Below are 20,490 nucleotides of genomic sequence, written 5' to 3'. Positions count from 1 at the left end.
ATTACATACAATATTAGTAATTGTACAGTCCTACAAATGAATCTTACTTTACGAAATGTACACAGTGTTTTGTATTCTTGTGGTATACTTATTTCTACTTCCACTCTTGACATCTAAAGTGAGCAAAAGAATAATTGATTTTATAGCGCCATCTATGAACCAAGTTCTGCACTATAATTGTTTTCAATAGATGGCGGAGTGGTAATAAGCCACCATAATTTAAAAGGTACACTTTTACCAGTTTTCCAAGCGCAAATAGTTTATGAAGTATGCACAAGAGTAAAAGAGAGATTCGATAAACGCTCGCTCCTTGTTCGTATACCCTTAAAATTAGTTGTATTTTTTGTACTGGATGATAACATTATGCCGGGAATTGTTCATGTCCACAATTGACATTCATTCACTTGTCATACAATTCACGATTGTAATTTGTAATCGTATACGCGGATAACGATAATGCAGTTCTATTTATCAAGTGTTATTAGAAACATGTGTATTTAGACGTAATTTTTGTAGTGTTTTGGTAAAGTTGTTGTAAACTAAATTGAAATGTCAACAAGTGCAAGATAATGCAAACGAGTTTTAAATAAAATGTGCGAATCTCCATTTATTCAATAAACCGGTTTAAGAATAAATATATGCACGATATCAAAGTGAAGACGATATTTGTTTATCATGGCCTTTTCTTTTAATAAACTTAAAAATATTTTAAATTCCAATCGAGACAATCAGTTATCTGGAAGTGGAAGCTTGGATCCGGAAATAGGGTTCAAATTAGCGTTACATCCAGTTAGTAAAAATTTGTATGTGACGGTTATTGGCGCCCGGCACCTTCCTTCCTTGTTTGGGTTAAGCAGAGCTCATGGATACCTTGTTAAAGTAAGTTTTTTTATTTGTTTGTATGAATAAAATGATGTACTGGTTTATGTTGTTACATTAAAAGTGTTTTGGAGAACTTTTAATATACGTCGTTTCCTGCTTATTTTGAGCCGATAGTTACGCAGTAAGTTTTAATTCTGCTCTTGTATTACAATTTTGATATGTCGATAGATAAGTTCTGCATAATATATTTGGAGGCAGGTAACTTCTATAAAAACGTGTGTTTTCTAAATTGAAAGAGAAACAAAATTTGTATAAATTACATAATTTTCTTTTTTTAAAACCATACTTTCGAAACTTTATTGCAAGGACAAATAAAAATACGCAGAAAACATTCATATACAGTACAAATACATGGTAGGTAATAATTTTATATTAAACTAGCTGTGCCCGCGACTTTGTCCGCGTGAATTTGTTTTTTTTTTCGGGTAGCATATTTAATAATTTAGGTTAATTATTTTACTTAAAATTACATATAAAATTTTACAACATAAATATAAAACTTACAAAACATTCACATAAACATGTTACCATACAAACTTTCATCCCCTATTCTCTATTATGTGTTCCGTTCGATGTCCGAAGTCCTTTATGAGAGAGTACATCGCTTCATTCCTTCCGGTGCGCCCCAACTCACGTCACGTGACAGCTCCGCCAGCGCCACTGCCGACACCAGCGCCTCTAGCGGACCTAACCTGCAACTCCAAAACCCGGGAGCACGCCACCAAGCCACCACCTTGTCATTGTTGCGTCGTTTTTCAAACCGAACGGTCGTCCCTAGGTTTTCAAACAAATAGTTCTTTAAAAAGTTCTTTATTACAAAGTTAAAAGTTAAAACATTTTGAAGAAGTGCGTCACGTGATATTAGAAGAGTCTACAAGAAAACTTCGACGGTCGTGAGTATAACAGCGTTAACAGCCGGCTGTTGAACCCTCTAGCTGGCCCAGCCACTTAGGGTATTCAACTTGGCGACTTTCATCACCCTACGGGGAAAGTCGTCGTTGCCGAATGCTGCAGAACAAATGGACGAAACGAGTAAGTTCTGATGGAGCCTCGAGACGTTTGTGCGGTTCGAAGACCCAAATGCAGCTCGAGCATTAACGATAGCGATGCTCGAACCTTGCGTGAGCTGCGGCTTCAGCTTCGCTATCTCCATACTAAAGATCACGGAGGAAATTTGAAATTTTATATCGTTATCGATGTCGTTTTACATACTTATGTTGACGTTACACATTACGGAACGCTAGTGTATTGACCTATTTGAAATACTTCGATAATACTTCCATTATTTTTATGTTGCGTACATACGTGTCAATTTGTACATTATGAGATTACTGAAGCGTATTGTAACAATCAGGAAATCGTTGGGACGTGTCAAACTCCGTACGAATTGCCGAATTCGAAGCCAAGTACCTCGCAAATAGTTCGATATTGTAGAATAGTTAGTTAAATAAAAAGAAAATTACAAGGTACATGTGTAATAATCGTCTATAACGAAATTTGCAATGAACCAAGATCGTTAACATGTCATTTGTTTTTTAAATATATTCTACGTGCCATATGTTTCCAAGATGTTAATTTATTGAAATACATTTATTTCAAATGGATAATCCTTACCGTACTGGACGAATTGTAGTACGTCGATTACACTCAACCTTAAGTGCTATGATATACGAAGCTATAGAATAGTGTGTCAAGATACCTTTTTGGCAGTGCTCACCACGACACGCCCTCTTAGGTTCGCTACACATTCTTGTCATTGTAACTGTTTAAACTCGTACCGCGTACGTGCTGTTCGTATTGTTAAATAGATTTCTGTCTAATGATTCATACGCCTGATACAGAGGAATAGTAATAACTTTAGCAAAGTGCGGTCAAATTATTAACCTTCGTAAATAAGTTATTTGTACGTCTATGCCATGCAATGAGTCGCCACCCGATTTAGTGTTGCTAAGAATAGCTGCATGAAAATTCCTTTAATGTTTGTCCTTGGACCCCCTTTTCAGAAGTTATTGTTCTAAATCGTACCAAGTGTGAAACTCAAAACAGTCGCGAATATTGACATTATCGAAAAAGAAAGAGGGGGAGGGGCAATAAATAGGATTAGGATAAAACAAGGTGACTATAGGTTATTTGTGGTGGCTGTCTGGCGCAATCTCACCATGTAAAATCCAGAGTTTTAATAACAACCATAGTTAATTACCTTTTATTTATTAATCACCTTTAATAAATTTTTTACTAGCATTTACCCGCGACTCCGTCCGCGCGGAATAAAAAATAGAAAACTGGGTAAAAGTTATTCTATGTCCGTTTCCTGGTTCTAAGTCCACCAATTTTCAGTCAAATCGATTCAACCTTTCTTGAGTTATAGATAGTGTAACTAACACGACTTTCCTTTATATATATATATAGATTTTTCTTTGTACTAGAAGTGATACAATCATATCAACTAGTTTTAGAACACATTTGTGTAAGAATTTAATAAAAAAAAAATAAAAAAAAAATGGAACTATAGTCATGCCATTGTAGCTCCAATTTTATAAGTACCCGCTATTACCCGTACACTCAGTAGCAGAGAACAACAGACAAAGCGAACATTATCTTAATACTATGTTGTCAATTAATCGAGTTGCAACCTTTAGTTTTATTTTGATACGAAATAGTTTGTGGTACTAAGTATTCGGGTTCCTTACAGATATGCTCGATATCTACAAATTTATTATCGCCTATCGATGGCTCAATATTTTCATGGCGCTAAGGTCGCGCAGACTGCACACTTCGGCTTTTAAGGTGAATATTTTAAGATCACGTTGTAATGAACTTGTACTGTGCATTGCGGTTGTATATGGGTGACATACGTTTGTCATTGAAGCTTGACCTTCGTTTCTGCTAATCCATTACGTCACATATGTTAGCGGATGACGTGTCTGCAGTTGCACCGATGCTGTGTACATCTGTTAATTTTGCCGGTCGTCCGTTTCGCAACCACGGTTTACGTCAACTAAAATACCTGAACGACTTCTTGATTGTGAATAAACGCAGAGTTTTACGTAACGTACGCGTATCGCTGCTTAAGCGCAAGCTCAAGCGCTTTTACACGATAGTAGCTTTAATATCTCTGTAGCCTAAGCTCGTCGCCTTTGACAGTTATAGAAGAACATTAGCCAATCTCATTTAAAACGATTACGGTGTTTCGGTAGACACGTAAAACAAGTCAAGACTTCCAAAATGTTTGCCCAGGACAAGATGAGATGGGATCGCTTAGCATTTGGCAATTGACCTCTTGAGCTGGCCCTGCCTCTTAGGATGTTCAATTCTGCGACTTTCATCACCCCACGGGGAAAGTTGCACTGCCAATAACTGTAGCGTGACAGACACTTGTTTTTCCTTAAAGAAAGCATGGAAACTCATACTGCTTCCTCAAACTGGGACAGTACCCAATCCCAGACAGTAGTATTCGCGACGTTTCGGCGATTGAAAAGCTTACTTCAGGCACCTCGAAGCTCCTACTGCTCCCTTAAGCTAGGACAGTATGACTGTAAGGTGTCTTAGATTGACAAGCGTACTTCTGGCACGAGTGAACTGCTTTAGATATTGTTCTGCTCCCCCAAACTGGGACAGTATTACGTTATGTATACCTTCAGAGATTGACAAGTGTAATTGCACTGGTGAACGACCTGATAGCACGTATTGCTCCCTCAAACAGGACAGTACAATTGTATAGCCTTCAGGATTGACAAAGTATTTTCCGGTTCTAGCAAAAAGTTTTAGACATCGTACTTGTCCCTCAAAGTTGGACAGTACTTCACGGCTCCTCACCGCTCACCAGACCAATAAGGCTCCGCAGGGCATGTTAAGCTTAACAACAGCAAAGCTGATGCGGTAATAACTGTTCGCTACTTAACAAATTTTAATACAGCCGACTTATTACACTCGAATAGATGTTGTCGCGACTCTTTCAATAGATTTTGGAATACGACGTCGTCAGGAAAAGTTTTGCTTTCCCTGCTGCCATTTATACCATACGTTAACACACACTTGACAGTGACGGAAAAATTTATATGTTGTGGCACTCCTCTGGATGGAAACCTTTCAAGCATCCGAAGAAGAAAAGATTTTCGATGGTTTGCCCTCTGGGTCAGTTTCACCGACACACTGTCATGAGCCAACCTAGGCCCTAGAAGGGCTGTAACGTTTGATAGATTCATAGATTGAACATCGCTTTATTTTGTGATATGATCTCAGTACATATAAGAAAACATACATTTACAGGTGTTCTTATATTGATAAGATGTTTTCATTGCTTTTTAGCCGTTTCATTACCTAAAATAAGCTAACTGAAAGTGGAATGTCCTAAATCGCTTAACTTGAAATTAATTTTTTGTTCATAATACAAATTATGCTAAGTACCGACAATCTTGTTATTCCCCGTCAAACAGTTTGAATATAGTTACTTTATTCTACTCTTTGAACAGATAACCAAAACGGGTATATAAGTCAAATCATTTGACTTTTAAACATTGCAAAATCTTATTTTGTTCTCTCTTTTCTTTTTGTCATGTTAAGTCGTACGTAACTAAAATTTCACGAATTAGCTTTACGCATGGCTACGTGTTGCTTAGAAAATAACGATTTTACTTCTATCACTGTTTGAGTAAGTTATTGTTTTCTCAGATAATATATTATTATAAAGACTGATTCAGGACCACTTATCTTGCTAAATATGTCGAAAGAGCTTCACAGCTTCACATGTTTATCTTGGTGTAAGTTAAATTTCATCTGATAGTACTTTGACGTTTTGTGTTTATTTATGTAATGAAAATAGTGCTGGCAACTGCATAACGGAAATTCGATGCCACGAAAATCTGCATAGAATTTCAAAGATAGCGTGAGGTCAACCAAGCCGAACTGGGCCGGGCGGTTGACTGTGGCCTAGTCGTCCCTAGTTTACGGTGGGCTCCGAGCCCGAGAATGGCGATGATGCCACGAAAAGGCTAAGCATATGTGTACTACATAGCCGAGCAGAACTGGAGCAATCGCTTTTTCAATTACTTGTATCAAGATATTCTTTTTTTCGGGTTAGTAATACAAATCATCCGAATCGATTAAATTGCGATTAGTGATCAAAATACCTCTAACGATCTTTTTAACGAAAAATTAAGTGTTTTTATCACATTGTTGCGTTCTTATTTCACAAGCCACCAGAAGATAACAAACAGATCTCTCATAAAGGACTTCGGACATCGAACGGAACACATAATAATGAAATTTTACCTGTTAATAAAATTTGTATTATGTTTCCTGAGATGTCCGAAGTCCAGACAAGGGCTTTCTGGTGGTTATTCCACCAAAATAATTCGGTTATGAGTCGAACAATGACAAGGTGGTGGCTTGGTGGCGTGCTCCCGGGTTTTGGAGTTGCAGGTTAGGTCCGCTAGAGGCGCTGGTGTCGGCAGTGGCGCTGGCGGAGCTGTCACGTGACGTGAGTTGGGGCGCACCGGAAGGAATGAAGCGATGTACTCTCTCATAAAGGACTTCGGACATCTCAGGAAACATAATACAAATTTTATTAACAGGTAAAATTTCATTATTATTGTTTTGCACCCTTGAGGGTAAAACTTTGACAAACTTTGAATGTCATATTTATTTATATCAATTTAATAGCCTAAAAATAAGTTTTAAGCTTCTAGCTATAAAAATTACGATACTTCCATACAAATTTCCACCCCCACTTTCAAACTGTTACAATTCTTTTTTCGTGTTAAAAAGTAGCCTATGTTTATTGCTCAGGCTTTAGACTATTTTTGTTCAGTAGTTTTAGCGCGAAAGCAGGACAAATAGGCAGATAGACAGAGTAACTTTCGCATTTATAATATTAGTAAGGATTGTACAGACAAGGTTAAATGTAGGTAGATTATTAATGTAATTTTTATTTTTTATTATCATTAACAAATATGCAAACCAAACAGCTGTTGTTACATATGTATGGAAAGATGTGGTAATATTCTCAGAATATATATACGTATATAACTTCAATTTATTCCAATACTAGCTTTTACCCGCGACTCCGTCCGCGCGGAATAAAAAAATAGAAAACGGGGTAAATATTATCCTATGTGCGTTTCCTGGTTCTAAGCTACCTGCCCACCAATTTTCAGTCAAATCGATTCAGCCGTTCTTTAGTTATAAATGGTGTAACTAACACGACTTTCTTTTATATATATAGATTTCAGTTTATGTCTTGTAAACCAAAGTTTCTTCGAGGTTTCTAAATTTTAATTATTAATAAAACATAATATCATGTAATATAGGCTTAATATATTTATGTATAATATCTCGCATAACGATAGCCTTGAAGGTTAGTTGAACTTCGCATATCTACTAGGTGTGCATAGTTTCAATAAACAGCGAAAAGAAGTGACAAGAAAACTCTTGATTCTTTGGCGAACGACGAAACAACAAGAATTGACTTCATACACGTAGACCAAATAACTAAATTACATACTGTGGGTTTCTGAGACCAAAATCTCCGTTTAAAACATATTTTTATCTCTTTTGTGAAAGATAATGACAGGGATGACGTTTTATACAGACATTTTGGTCTCAGAAACGAACGGATAGAAACCTAAAGAAGTAGTAGATCACTCTATATAAAAACACAGTGTCCGCTGTTAATTGTTAATTATTTTTGTCCTGTTACCGCTTCGTTTGCGTTTCGAGCTGGTGGACTTCTAACAATTTAATTTATTTTTATCTTAAGTGTAAATGAAAGTCAAAGAATCAGTTTTACATGGGTATGTTGTACTTGTACCAGTAATGTTATCGAAATACAAGTACCAAGTTGCGTCGAATCTTTATTCAAATTAGCAACAGTTGAGATTTTAAACTTGTGAAATTCCAACAATGTCGGTCAAGCTCAATTAACGTGGTGCTAAATTATAAACACGCTCCCGAAGCTGCTGAAACTCGAGCGATGACGTCATAAATTTACTTTTATAGCTCTGCCACAGCTATACAGTATTTACGTTTTTTCTTTGCAGTAAAAAATTAGAAACATTGCCGAGCTTTATACGGAGACAGCTATAAATTGATGTAGAAGATGCTTTGGTAAAAATCCGGATAGCTCCCTCGTAAAAAAAATCTGCCTAAAGTCTTAGAGATTTATTTTATAATGCTCTTACCCGAAACAATTTTTATTGTAAGAAAAATACATTAAAGATTATATGCGGAAAACTGATGATTTCATTACAATTATATTCGTTGTTTGCGGGTCATTAAAAGGTTTATTCCGAATGTTGAATAATGATACATGCTCCAAGATCGTCTGGTCTTTAAATAAGGTTTTAAAAATTAAAACTCAACTTTTCTATATTTAGATCTACATCTCCATTACATTTTGAATTATTTCAGCGAAGAAGAACCCATTCTTGACACTGTGTGATCTCCATTTCTAAATTTGTTGTGATAAAAATAATAGCTTTATGTTTTAGCAACCCTTTGGTGATTATTTTTTAAAATTTCCATATTGATCAGGGTCTACATATTGAACGACAGTAAATTATGGATGAGGAAGTCCTAGTATAGTGTAGTTACGAATAGAGAGACGTTTTCTTTATATTTGTAGATTAACATTATATAGAGGCATCACTAACAAGTTTAGTGTTGACTGATTAGTTTATTACTTTACGTAATTAATTAGACGGAGTCAGTCAGTACCTTACTGTGTCATGCTCAACCTTGGCAAAATTAGTAGGGTGTATTCGTAAAATTATAGTGTCAACATAGTATAGTAAGTACACTTTGTTTGGTCTGTTACATTCTCGTGATAAAGGATATTGTTTGCTACCTTATTGTCTTTTATAAGTCATTTAATAAAGTTATAATTGACTTTTTATGTTATTTAATTTACATTATTGTAATAAACATCAGTATAAAAATTCAATGTGTTAGGATATTTATTTACTGGTTTATAATCGTTGTTGTCAAAATATTACTCGGGGTAAAATCTTGGTACTTATTTTGTTAATAAACGAACAAACTTTGGTAAGCAATAAATTACGATCACGTGCCACTGAAAGTCGTAATTTTCCGTTACTTCGAAATTTTCTCAAGAAACCCTAGTCGAGTTCAATAATCGTCTAGCTTTATTAAAACATTTATGTTACTATATTATGCATAAAATAGAAAGATAAGATTAACATTAAGTAATATCTTTTGTTTTACTTTTTACTATCATACTATGTTATATCTTTGTTACTATTTATATTTTAAATCTTACTAATATTATAAATGCGAATGTTAAGATGTATGGATGGATGGCAGATTTAATGAAGGTATCTCATATGATTCATTATTACACTACATAGTATAACTATTTCTTCTTTTTAAATTATTTTTTTTAGTGCAAAATGTATTGGCATTGATCTGGAAGCTACGCAGTAGGTCTGTTCTAAGGTATGTGTGATAATGCACGTCGTGTCTTGTGTTAATTTTAATTGCTGATTGACGTCATTTCGTTATCTACATTTTAAAATGGACACTTACTAAACTGTGCCGGTTTACTTTGTATTACTATTTGTTTGCATGTAAAGCACTTATGCTCACATTAATAGATTTATAGATTTTATTTCGAATCACATCTTCCTCGTCCATATCGAAACGAATTATAGTATCTTCCTGATGACTCGTTTATGACTCTTTTGAATACTGTTTGAATTATATTATTTATCTAAGACTTTTCTACAATATACATATGGCAATGGATTTGATTTCACCAGCTTTCACTTCCAAAGTGGGCACAAATAAGGTATTGTGTATTACCACATGCCTTCATAGATATGTTGGCACTTCTATAATACAGCTTAGGTACTTATACCATATACGTTATACAACACATTTACAGCTTACGCTTTATAGTATTTTATATTTTGGCATCACTGACATTTTAATAGCATAATAACTCAAATGGAGGTGCAAAAGGTATAAAAAACTGATGAAAATAATAACGCTCGTGTGTCATGTATGCGTCATTGTTCATGTGATGCTTTATAAATTAGTTCCCACCATTGTTACACGAATAAAAGAGTTAGATATAAATATATACCTATGTATTTTTACTCGGTTAGTTGATTACTTAAACAATGTCTAGCGAATTAAATGTCTTTAATCATTATAATATAAGGCATCTTATCAGCATTTTTAAAAAGTGACATCGTTGACGATTAATTGGTTTGGCCATTTTGAAATCACAAACTCTACTTATAATAGTCGACGCAGTAGAATTACATTTAAGTAAAGTTACGTTTTAGGATAAACAGTTAACCTTAGAAATAATTTTAGTTTTAACAGCCTTCATTTTTACACAACATCGTAAATAATTCCATCTTTTTTATTTTTTTATTTCAAAGCAGGAAAAACTGGCGTGGCCATAATTTTTAGCTACATATAATTTGATCTCAAGGAAGTGTATAATGTAAAAAGAACAAAGCTTGTAGACTTCGTGTTGGTAAATTTAACAAGGTGTACAGTCAGCTGCATAAATATGTACACATTTGCAAAACTTGGACAGGCTTTTCGTTTCAATTATGTATGTATCTATTTGTCTATATGATTCTGACCATGAATCCATGTTATTGTTGAATATGTGAATACCTGTTTTATAAAAAAGAAGGCTTATAGAAGTTTGTAAAGTTTTTTTAATGTGTACATATTTATGTAGATGACTGTACAGACCTGTGCAAATTTTCCAGAGGTCAATGTCTATAAATGACTCGATATATCACTTATAAGCTGTCTTATATGTATGATAATAATGGAGTATATGTACATGTAAGTGGTTGTCTGTTGTTAGAACCGGAAGGTATTGCTTTGATAGCATATCGATACGTGAAATCTGATCTTAGTCTTCATGTATCGTCTGACCGCGATACAGAATATGACTAAGTCTTCTGTTGATATTACATATGATATTACATACAACTTGTTCGTCTTAACAATGTTACACTGTAAATTTGTTAGTTATCTTTATAAAGTTCTACAAAAAATGCAAATACTAAGTTTTATATGTAGTCGTAAGATAAAGGCAAGTTGAGATTGATCCATCGTAAGGTATAAGTTAAATAAGCAATTTTCGATCACCACGAACATTGAAATTTAAAAACCAACGTTGCGAAATTGCGTCAAGCAAAATGAATATGAAATTGATAATATTATCGATATCATACGTAAAATATTGAATAAATATCAGATGCGCCGACTCATTGATCATAGAAATTAATCCGGAATATCTACTATCAAAGTTATTTTTGTATAAGTTACAATATTTAACATTACTTAAACAAAGACGTTATTGATAATATATAAGAAGCTGTATTCTCTGCATTTTGTTTGAGATTAGAAGCGATTATCTCCATGTTCTTATCACACTACCGTGTTCTTTATCAAAACATTTTGAATATTTCAAGAACATCTTATCATTAGCAAATGCATATTATGTGTAGATAATATTGGAAATACTTCCTAAAACAAGGTTAATATAACTGTATGACAAGTTATTTGACATTTTAGATGAAAATTTCACGCTTAGAAACCGCTTAATGCAACATCATGCGACTGAAAGCTTGTTATTTATAATGTAATTATAACACAGTTTTGTACTCAAGGACGAAATAGTTTTGTGTCAAATATGGTTTTAGTACATGTTATCTTTACAGTCTATAACATATCCTAAATAGTAGGCTTTAAATGCTATTTGCCCACAATACTCGCCACTTGAAACAACTGATAAGCCCATGAAAATAGTTCTGCCAATTAAAGTCTCTTTAGCGCTATCAAGTGTAGGTGGTTTAAATGTTATCGGGTAAGTCGTCGACGTCAGCTAATTAAAGTGTAGGTAGGTGATTAGTAAACTCTGTAAAATTATCATTGTCTAGGTGATTCATCGTGATGAAAGAGCCGACATTTCTTCTATTCCATGACATACAAAAACCTAGTACTAAGGAAGTTAGACTAAATATAAATTTATTCACATAAGAATTACTTATAGTGTTTTAATTACTGAATACAAATAATTATAATGTTTTTTCGCCTGTTTTATGTTTTGTATCATTGGGTTACAGGTGAAGGTGTTCCCAGGTGAGAGTAAATATGAAACATCGTTACAAGAAAGCTCCTGGCCAGTGTGGAACGAAGATTTTAAATTTCAATTAAAGCAGCCGCCTTCAAAGAAACCGAATGAAAAAGTCGACCTTCAAACACAACTCGCCGGCCATTTTTTGTCGTTGACTATATACGCCATATTAGAGGCACCGAAACCAGAATCCGAAAGAAGAAGCGCAAAAACTTTAGACACCAAAAAAACTAATAAACTAACTGACGAAGAGGAAAATAAACCTAAGACTGGTTTTCTAGAAAAGACCTTCAGTAGTTTTAAGTCGACGAAAGCAGAGGCAGCTCAGAAGTTTATATTGGAGAAACGTAGGACTGTTGGCGCGGCGACGTGGAACTTTGATTCCAAATTATTCCAGAACGATCTCAAAAATGGCTTGATAGGTACGCCTGATGTCTGGAGACCTATCAATGCTATTGCAAGTGGACTCGTTGCTTCTGACTCGAGGGTAAAATATCTTTTACATTCTTTATTAATTTTATACTAAAAAAAGAGGAAGAGTTTATAAAGAGAGCGATATGTAGCTTAAAATTTCAGTATTTCAGTGTCAGGACTTTTGGTTTTGTAGATGATCCTATTGTACAGTGATTATAGGCATTTAAATTTAGTTGCGCAAAAGTTTTTTGGAGCTAGACTTTACGAACTGAGAGATCCTCGAAATCGGAAGTTAATTCGTTTCGATCGTTAATCGACGATAATTAAGACGTTGTAATTACAGCGTTTTATGTCTGTGTCGTATAAGATTATAATGTGGTTAACTTTGCTTTTTCCCTTTGAAATCCGTATGACGTAATTGGATATCCTTTAACCCTTTGTGGAAGACCTTTTTTGAGCGTTTATCTGCTAACCGACAATTCAATTTTGCTGATTTTTCGCTTCAGAAGAAACAAGTGGGAAGCCATATGCGCGGATTTTGGGTAACAGTTTTCCTTAATCTTTTTGTAGGTGAAATAGTTTAACTCATATTTATTCGTAGCTTAGGAATGTAGAATTCATTTACATTTGATATGTGATTGATAAGATAATCTAATACGGTGTATAATCGAGAATGAGGTAAAAATAAAATCTGCATAATTTTTGGGAAACCTAGATGCAATTGTGAAATAATGTTTTGAAACAGAACTTTGCTAGACTAAATAAATCTATAAATTCTAACAATTTATTTACAACTTACAAACACTGGTTTTCATTTGAATACTAAGATTTGGAATTAACCTGTTGTGGGAATCACGCAGTGTGGAATGAAGGCAGAGACTATGTTGAGATTTTGTTATATGCATGATTTATATCAAAGCACGAGGAGGCCGGTTAATTTTTTTAATTCTATTAATGATTGGAGCCGACAATAGAATAGCTTTGACCTCGACCGCTCCCGGTTAGTATGTAGCCTATTATTAAGATGACGCAACTTTACCTTGACTCGTCTTCTAAAGATTTGTTTTGAATATGTTTATTATGTAATTTAAAATTTTGGTCAAAGTCAATGAGTCAAAACAAGTATAAAAAATAAATAAGGCGAGTCGTAAATTATTTATATGCCGACAAACAAAATTTGATAGTCTTCCATATTTGATTCATACCTAAGTTACAGAAAGAAAAAAATCATATGTTATCGTCTTACTTAACCTAGGTGTATATCGTGGTATCTGGAGTAAAGTCACAAGGTCACTACCAATTCTTATTTACCTTAGCTTTTACCTTTTAAAAGATAATCTTCGTATCTGTAGATTTGCAGATGGGTTATGAATCATTCGGCAAAGTAAATGTTTATACGATATCTCGGATGTATTGCCATTCTTTGGACCTGTAATTGAATACGTTATTAAGTAAACTATCTTCCGAATCATTTAACTTTCTGGCCCAGCAATAGTAACCCGTTAATTGTTCAACTATCATGCTATGCTTTTAAAAATATAATTATGTTTAGTCATAATGATCCAAAGACATATTAAGATTTCTTTGGTTCTGTATTCTAGTCAAGCTGACAAACTAATAAATAATTAACAAAACATCAGCGGAGTGGCTGTTCTAAACCAATATTATATAGCAAATTGCGAACATAAGTTTGGTTTCCAGAGGGAGAATAAGAAGGGTCAGTTGGAAGTGACCTTGTTGTACGCGGCGAGCGAGGACGGCCTCAATGACACCGTGCAGCTCACCGTGAACCGCCTGCGCTGCAGCGTGCAGACCATGCAGGAGCACGAGCAGTATAAAGGTGAGGATACATACTGTTATGTAACACGATATCTCTTATATTCTTTTATCGGTCGTCGTGATCAGTACATATAAATCCACGAGGCTTGAGTCCAATCCATCGAATTGGTTCAGTGGAAACATCACATAATATATTAATAAAAAAAAAATAAAAAAACTTTTTTTATTATTTTTTTTATTAATATATTACTCCGAAATGTTAAAAGTAAAAATAAAACGAATTAAACGATCTGTAGAAATTTTTGCTAGCAAATTCTAATAGCTTTTAATTTAATCCCGTTTTATTTAGGCATGCAACCTTTTTAATCTGGGAGTGTTAATATACTTGAGTGCTTTGATGCCGACGCTATCAGACTTATTTGATAATAAATAATGTAGCAATTAAAAGTAAAGCCACAGTTCCTTCAGAATAGCATAGTTAATGCTTCTTACTTCATACTGAAAGTTTTTATACATATACTAAAGAAATTCTAGGTGTTATAGTAATCTGTTTCTGTTATTTATACTAAGTTGTTAAAGTATTTTTTTAATAAAGAGTGCCTTCTTTAGCCTGTGAAATTAAACCACATAATTCACACCAGAATATTAATAAAGTTGATGGCTATGCGTAAAGTAAAATTAATAAAGCGATTGAACTAAAGCCCATGTAAAATATTAGGGTAGTAGCTGGTAAGTTGTTTATTATCAACGACCCTTCGGGTGACATCATTTGTAAATTAATTTTTGTTATTGTAATGGTTTTAAAATCCCAATGTTTCCCATGTTTCCATCCCAATGTTTGTAATCCCATGTTTTCCTACTTCGAATGTTATGGTTTAAGAAATCTTTATTTACCTTAATAAGAATCGAAATTACAATTCACTTACTTAAGGCTAAAAGAATTATTTTACATTTGTATTGCAAGCGTAGTGATTTTTATTTTTATACAATGTAGGTAAGTTTAAACTTAAACAAGTTGAAGCATTAACGAGTTTATACAGATACGAAAACTAGATGTGGCTTCCATGCCATACATTAATTTATATTTATGTTTACTAAATTATTTATTTTTGTTATTGTTATATACTTTGTTTGATTTTTTTTTTAATTACTATTTACTGTTTAGTGATAATTTTTATTTAGCTGATAGTATCTTAGTCTATTTTTTAAACTATGTAAGGACTTGGCATTTTTAATGTAATCGGGTAATTTATTGTAGATTTGGACTCCTTCGTATTCAATTGTTTTACTGCCATAGTTTGTAGTTCATCCAGTTTGCCTAGTTTTACAATACTACGGGCATTTGCATAGAAACATATACCTAATTGATTTTTTTGGTAGTTATAATATCTGTATAGGTATTCGAAATTTGATAAACAATCTTTTCTGGTGATGAGGTTAGGATCCCTTTGTTTGCAATGGTGGCGCACTTGGAGGCGTGGTAGTGGTGTTTTTTTCAAGTGATATAATTTTAGGTACACCTCTAATATACTTTATACGCAAGTCTTTTTCACCTTCCTTGGTTCTATTTTTTATTTCATCTTTAAGTGTTTTTATAACATTCCTTTGTTGTTTGGTTTGATCTGAATATATTTTAATCTTTTCAATGCTATTATTGTTTCGTTTACTTAATATTGATTTAGCTACTTCTTCTGAAGAAAAACTAACTTTGAGGGCGCGATTTTGATTGAAATTGTATTTTCCAATGCGAACTAATTTTTCAGGCTCAGGACAGTCAATCAATAAGTTTTTGAGAACATTTAAGCATTTATCTTTATCATGCTTCAATCTATCCGAGTAATGTTTCGAGTTTAGTTCTGGTATTCCCTCTATTATTATATTTTTACTTCTTATAGCTCTTTCCCGAATTTCTGTAATTATTTTTTCTGACTGATTATTTTCAAAAGTTTTGTTCTTTAAACTTGAAATATCTTCCTCTAATTTTATCACTCTTTTATCCATGCACAAAGTAGTAGATTCCACTTCATTTAATCTACATTTGAGGTTATTTTGTTCCAAGACAACTACGTCCAATGTGCTCTTCATTTCATTGAGTTTGGTCTTAATGTCAGACATATCTGTGCATATTTTGTTTATATTTGCGATCTGTTCGTTTCTTGATGTTACTAAAACTTCCATGACACCAGCGATTTGCTTTTTTAAATCCGCTATGTCGGACTTTATCCAGTCATTGTCATCTCGTAGTTTCCGCTTATTTCTGTGAGTTACATGCGGTACATCACGAACGTTTGTTAAGTTTGGTTGTGACCCACTCATCACTGTTACTAAGTCACTTCCAGTTGGAGATCTTAACAGGCTCATTTTATATCTGTGTAGTACGCTCGCGTCGGCCGCACGCGGAGGAGCGGGCGCGGGGCTACGATACAATTCACTGTTGCACGTGTTATGCACAAAAGGGCTTATATTAACACAACTGTAATAACTTAATAACTACTTAAGGTAAAAGAACTTATGGTTTAAAATTAAAAGTAAAGTTTTTGTTTTTGTTTAAATTAACTTGGCACACGTCCACTCTGTACGCTTGCTCGCGGCGAATTTCTGATTATGTTATACGAATGTTAATGATTGTTTCATGGTCTAAAACCGACCAATGCACGTAGGCTAACTTCAATAAACAAAGATGGATCCCAATTATCCGCTATTATGAATAGTTGTTTTACGGTTGAGGTTACTGCAGTAGTAACCTACTAGATCTTTTTCAGTTAATATCCCTTTAAAAATAAAGATTTATTTATATAGATGATTACACGAAATTGGTTTGTAGTCGTTGTGGGCATATGTCTTTCCCAATGCCTTCCACAGTATGCGGTCGAGACGCTAGATTGTCATTTTATTGTCCGCTTGTTTATGTGCAAACTTTTGCGTTTACATTTTACTAGCTAGTTTTTTAATTAAATTAATAGTTTCACGGTCCATTGGAAATGGTTGGTATAATAAGCATAAAATGACCCGTGAAAATTATTTTCTGGAAACTATCGTGCAAATATTTTACAAGCACTTTCTACACACATTGGTGTGTCAATGCCCTGTACTTATTTCGTGTCGCCAATATCGATGTTTGTTTTTAAAATTGTATTCTTATAAGAAGCTTATTTCGATGGCTCAAAAATGCAAATATGTTTCTTGGAATTTACATTTAAAATTAAAGTTTTCAACGTCAGTAAGTTTCTAGTTAGCATCTAATCAATATTATCGGTGATTCGAAACGTGATACTGTGAGGAGTTAATTACGTTGTTTACATGATAAATCATACGTATTCCCGTGACAGAAACGTTAATCAGAACAATGTAAACTAAATTGTTATATTATTTGTGATGTTTCGAATTATCTCTGTGATTAATGTATTTAGATTTGGAGACTGCTCTCTCTATTTATCTTTATCGATTGTTTTAGTTCTAGGCATTCTTCTGATTTTGTTCACTAATTTATTGAGCGTTAGGTCTATTAAACAATTATAATATAGAAGTCAATTACCCAATTACTCGGCCATGGCTATCGTTTAACACCAGTATGGTAATAGTCCAGAGGAGGGGACGTTGAGACGTGGGCGACATTGCGCAACGTAACGCTTATTAAATAGGAGAGAGCTCGCGGGTCCCCTCTGCCCTGAATCACAAATACCAAGCTAACTGTCCGCCGCCGCACGCGCCACCTGCCGACGACATAAATAGAATAGACTTTTGAAATGAATACATGTTTACCTATATTTTTTTCTGATTAAATAAATGTTTTAAGTCATGTAATTCATAGTCTAATTCTAGGAATGTTATATTAGAGATGAAAGATATATTTTGTCAGAAGATAATGAAAATTGATGCTCATAGTTCTTTTCAAGTGTAATTTTTCAACCACGCTTATTGTAGTGTAGGTCCCTTGAATGATATTTATATGTACTGATCACATTCTAAACCACGTAGTGCAAATTCGTAAAATAAATGGGTTTATTGTGTGTTAAATCCTAGTTAAACATCTGTTTTTAATTTATTCGTACACTTTCCTTTACATATTAAATGAAAGACAGCTGTGATTTTCTATAAATCTAGCCATGAAATCACTTAAGTTAATATAAACTTTCTGTTTCCAGCACCGTTGTATTTGAAAGCGACGATATTGGAAGCGAACAAGGCGGAGTGCTATTGGAAGAGCGATAGATTCGTTCCCACCATATCCGCCAGATGGGACCCCAAATCTGCTACTGTCAAATTGACCGTGTTCAAAGCGAATTTGAACAAAGTCAGCATCTACATAAGTCTCGGATGCAAGACTAAAATGGCGAAAAAGGAAATTTTAGGTAAAGCTACGATCGACGAAAAGTCCAGATATGCTGACAGCTGGAAAGAATGTCTCCGACAACCTGGTATCCCTAAAGCGTTCTGGATTAATTTTGAATAAATTAAAAAACTTTATTAAATTTAACTTGCACCGGCGCATTTTTATGGAACCAAATTCCGTACCACACGAGTTGTGATGGATACAAATAAACAATAATACTGATTCGAGTGCCTTTTAAAAATGTTAATTATAAGTTAATATGGAGGATGTTAGGGAATGTTAAACACCATTATTGAAAATAGAAAAAAATCGTCACTGGTTTCGACGAGTTAAATGTACTAAACTATTGGAATTCCGTATGTGACATGTGTTTTTGTGAGTTTTCACTGTCGAAACATTGTATAAAACGTGTTAAGAACCCTTTGAAAAAAAGAGATAAGTATTTTTTTCTTTTAGGTGTAAAGGAGGTGGAATATTACGCATTCATTTTTCGCATAAACTAGAATTTTTAGACATATCTACAAAATGACAATATATTTTTTGACTATTACCAATGCTTATTTACAATGTATGTGATTAATGTTGTGACTTACGTAATTTTAGAATTTATTTATTCGACACAAAACTGTATATTCAGTAAGATAAATAGCAATATGTAAATATTAAAAATATGTTACAAGAAACTATATGACAAATTTTATATTGTTGCACTGAAATTAAACATTTTTTTACTAAAATTGTTGTTTTTTTTTAATAAATCCCATCTAATACGAAAATGAAAAACATTTTATTTCTGCTGCAATGGTAATAATTCTTCAGTTTTAACTAGTGATGCAACGGAAGTGTCTTACCGGAACCAGAAACGGAAACAGATGTCAAAAATAAATTTTAGCAGAAACGGAAACGGATGCGGAAACAGAAGTGTAAATAATAAAAAAAAAACATATTTACAAAAAAAAATTTTTTTGGAAAATCAGTTTGTATTCGTTTTTAATTTAATAAGGCATTGGATATCGGTGTCCTTTAGCCTTCAATGTATGTATTTTTACTGTGCTTCAATAAGTTAAAATACGTGTTTTTTTTTAATTTATTTTCAGGAAACAAAATTACACTATTTAAAAATTAATGTTCGCCAAACCACTCGTGAAAAACAACAAATATATTTTTTTATTAATATATTCACTGCTGACCACTATTAAATACCTCCTGAAACCCATTTTGCTCTCCCTTCATTGCCGCCTTCAGAGCTACGTTAGGGATGCGATCCATACCCGGCGCCTTCTTATTCTTTATTGCGTTGTATGCGCCTACGATTTCCTCGTTCGTGATTGCAGGGACTTTGGCGGCGTTTGCGGGTATTTCGTAGTCCAGCTCTTCTTGTTGTGGGAGTAATGTAGTGACAATGCTATGACACATGTGTGTATGTGTGGGTGTGTATGAAATGTTACAAGATCTTGAACCGAGAAGATAAAAGCTGGTTTTGATTAGTATCCTTACATGTTTTACTCAATATTCTGGAATTTGATGAAAAACTTGACTTTGTCAAAATCTTGTAACATATTAGTACATAGAAATGCAATAGTGGAACAAATATCTACATATTAGTGAACTAAACCATTGCCATCCCTAGTGTTCAAATGCAAAAAATGTGTTTTTTTTAAATAATTATAATAACATTATTCATTTATCTATATGTTCAAACATTCCCAGATACTAAATAAAAATTCACCATAAAAAGTTTTGGCTCCCAGCTGTTACCTTTTTTTATTTTGTAAACAGTGAATGTGCTAAGTATCAAATACACCAAATCTAGATTAGAAAAAGATATAATTATTAGGCGTCGGTGGCTCGTGGCACTTGACTTGCAATCTGCAGGTCCTGGGTTCGAATCCCGCCATGTACCAATGTGTTTTTCGATTTAGATATGTACATTTATCCGACGTTCTTACGATGAAGG

General features: G+C 33.8%; 1 protein-coding gene across 1 annotated transcript; it reads left to right on the top strand.

The window, feature by feature from the left end:
* The first annotated feature begins 374 nt into the window (after positions 1-374).
* Positions 375-18,959, top strand: LOC106714773. Its single transcript, XM_045678253.1, has 4 exons — positions 375-879; positions 11,997-12,494; positions 14,123-14,261; positions 18,346-18,959. The coding sequence occupies exons 1-4, from the start codon at positions 676-678 to the stop codon at positions 18,651-18,653; spliced, it is 1,149 nt and encodes a 382-aa protein (XP_045534209.1). The 5' UTR covers positions 375-675; the 3' UTR covers positions 18,654-18,959.
* The last annotated feature ends 1,531 nt before the right edge of the window (positions 18,960-20,490 follow it).

The sequence above is a fragment of the Papilio machaon genome, chromosome 6, assembly GCF_912999745.1.
Source record: "Papilio machaon chromosome 6, ilPapMach1.1, whole genome shotgun sequence".
Classification (NCBI taxonomy): domain Eukaryota; kingdom Metazoa; phylum Arthropoda; class Insecta; order Lepidoptera; family Papilionidae; genus Papilio; species Papilio machaon.
This window is presented reverse-complemented; position numbering and strand designations above follow the sequence as displayed.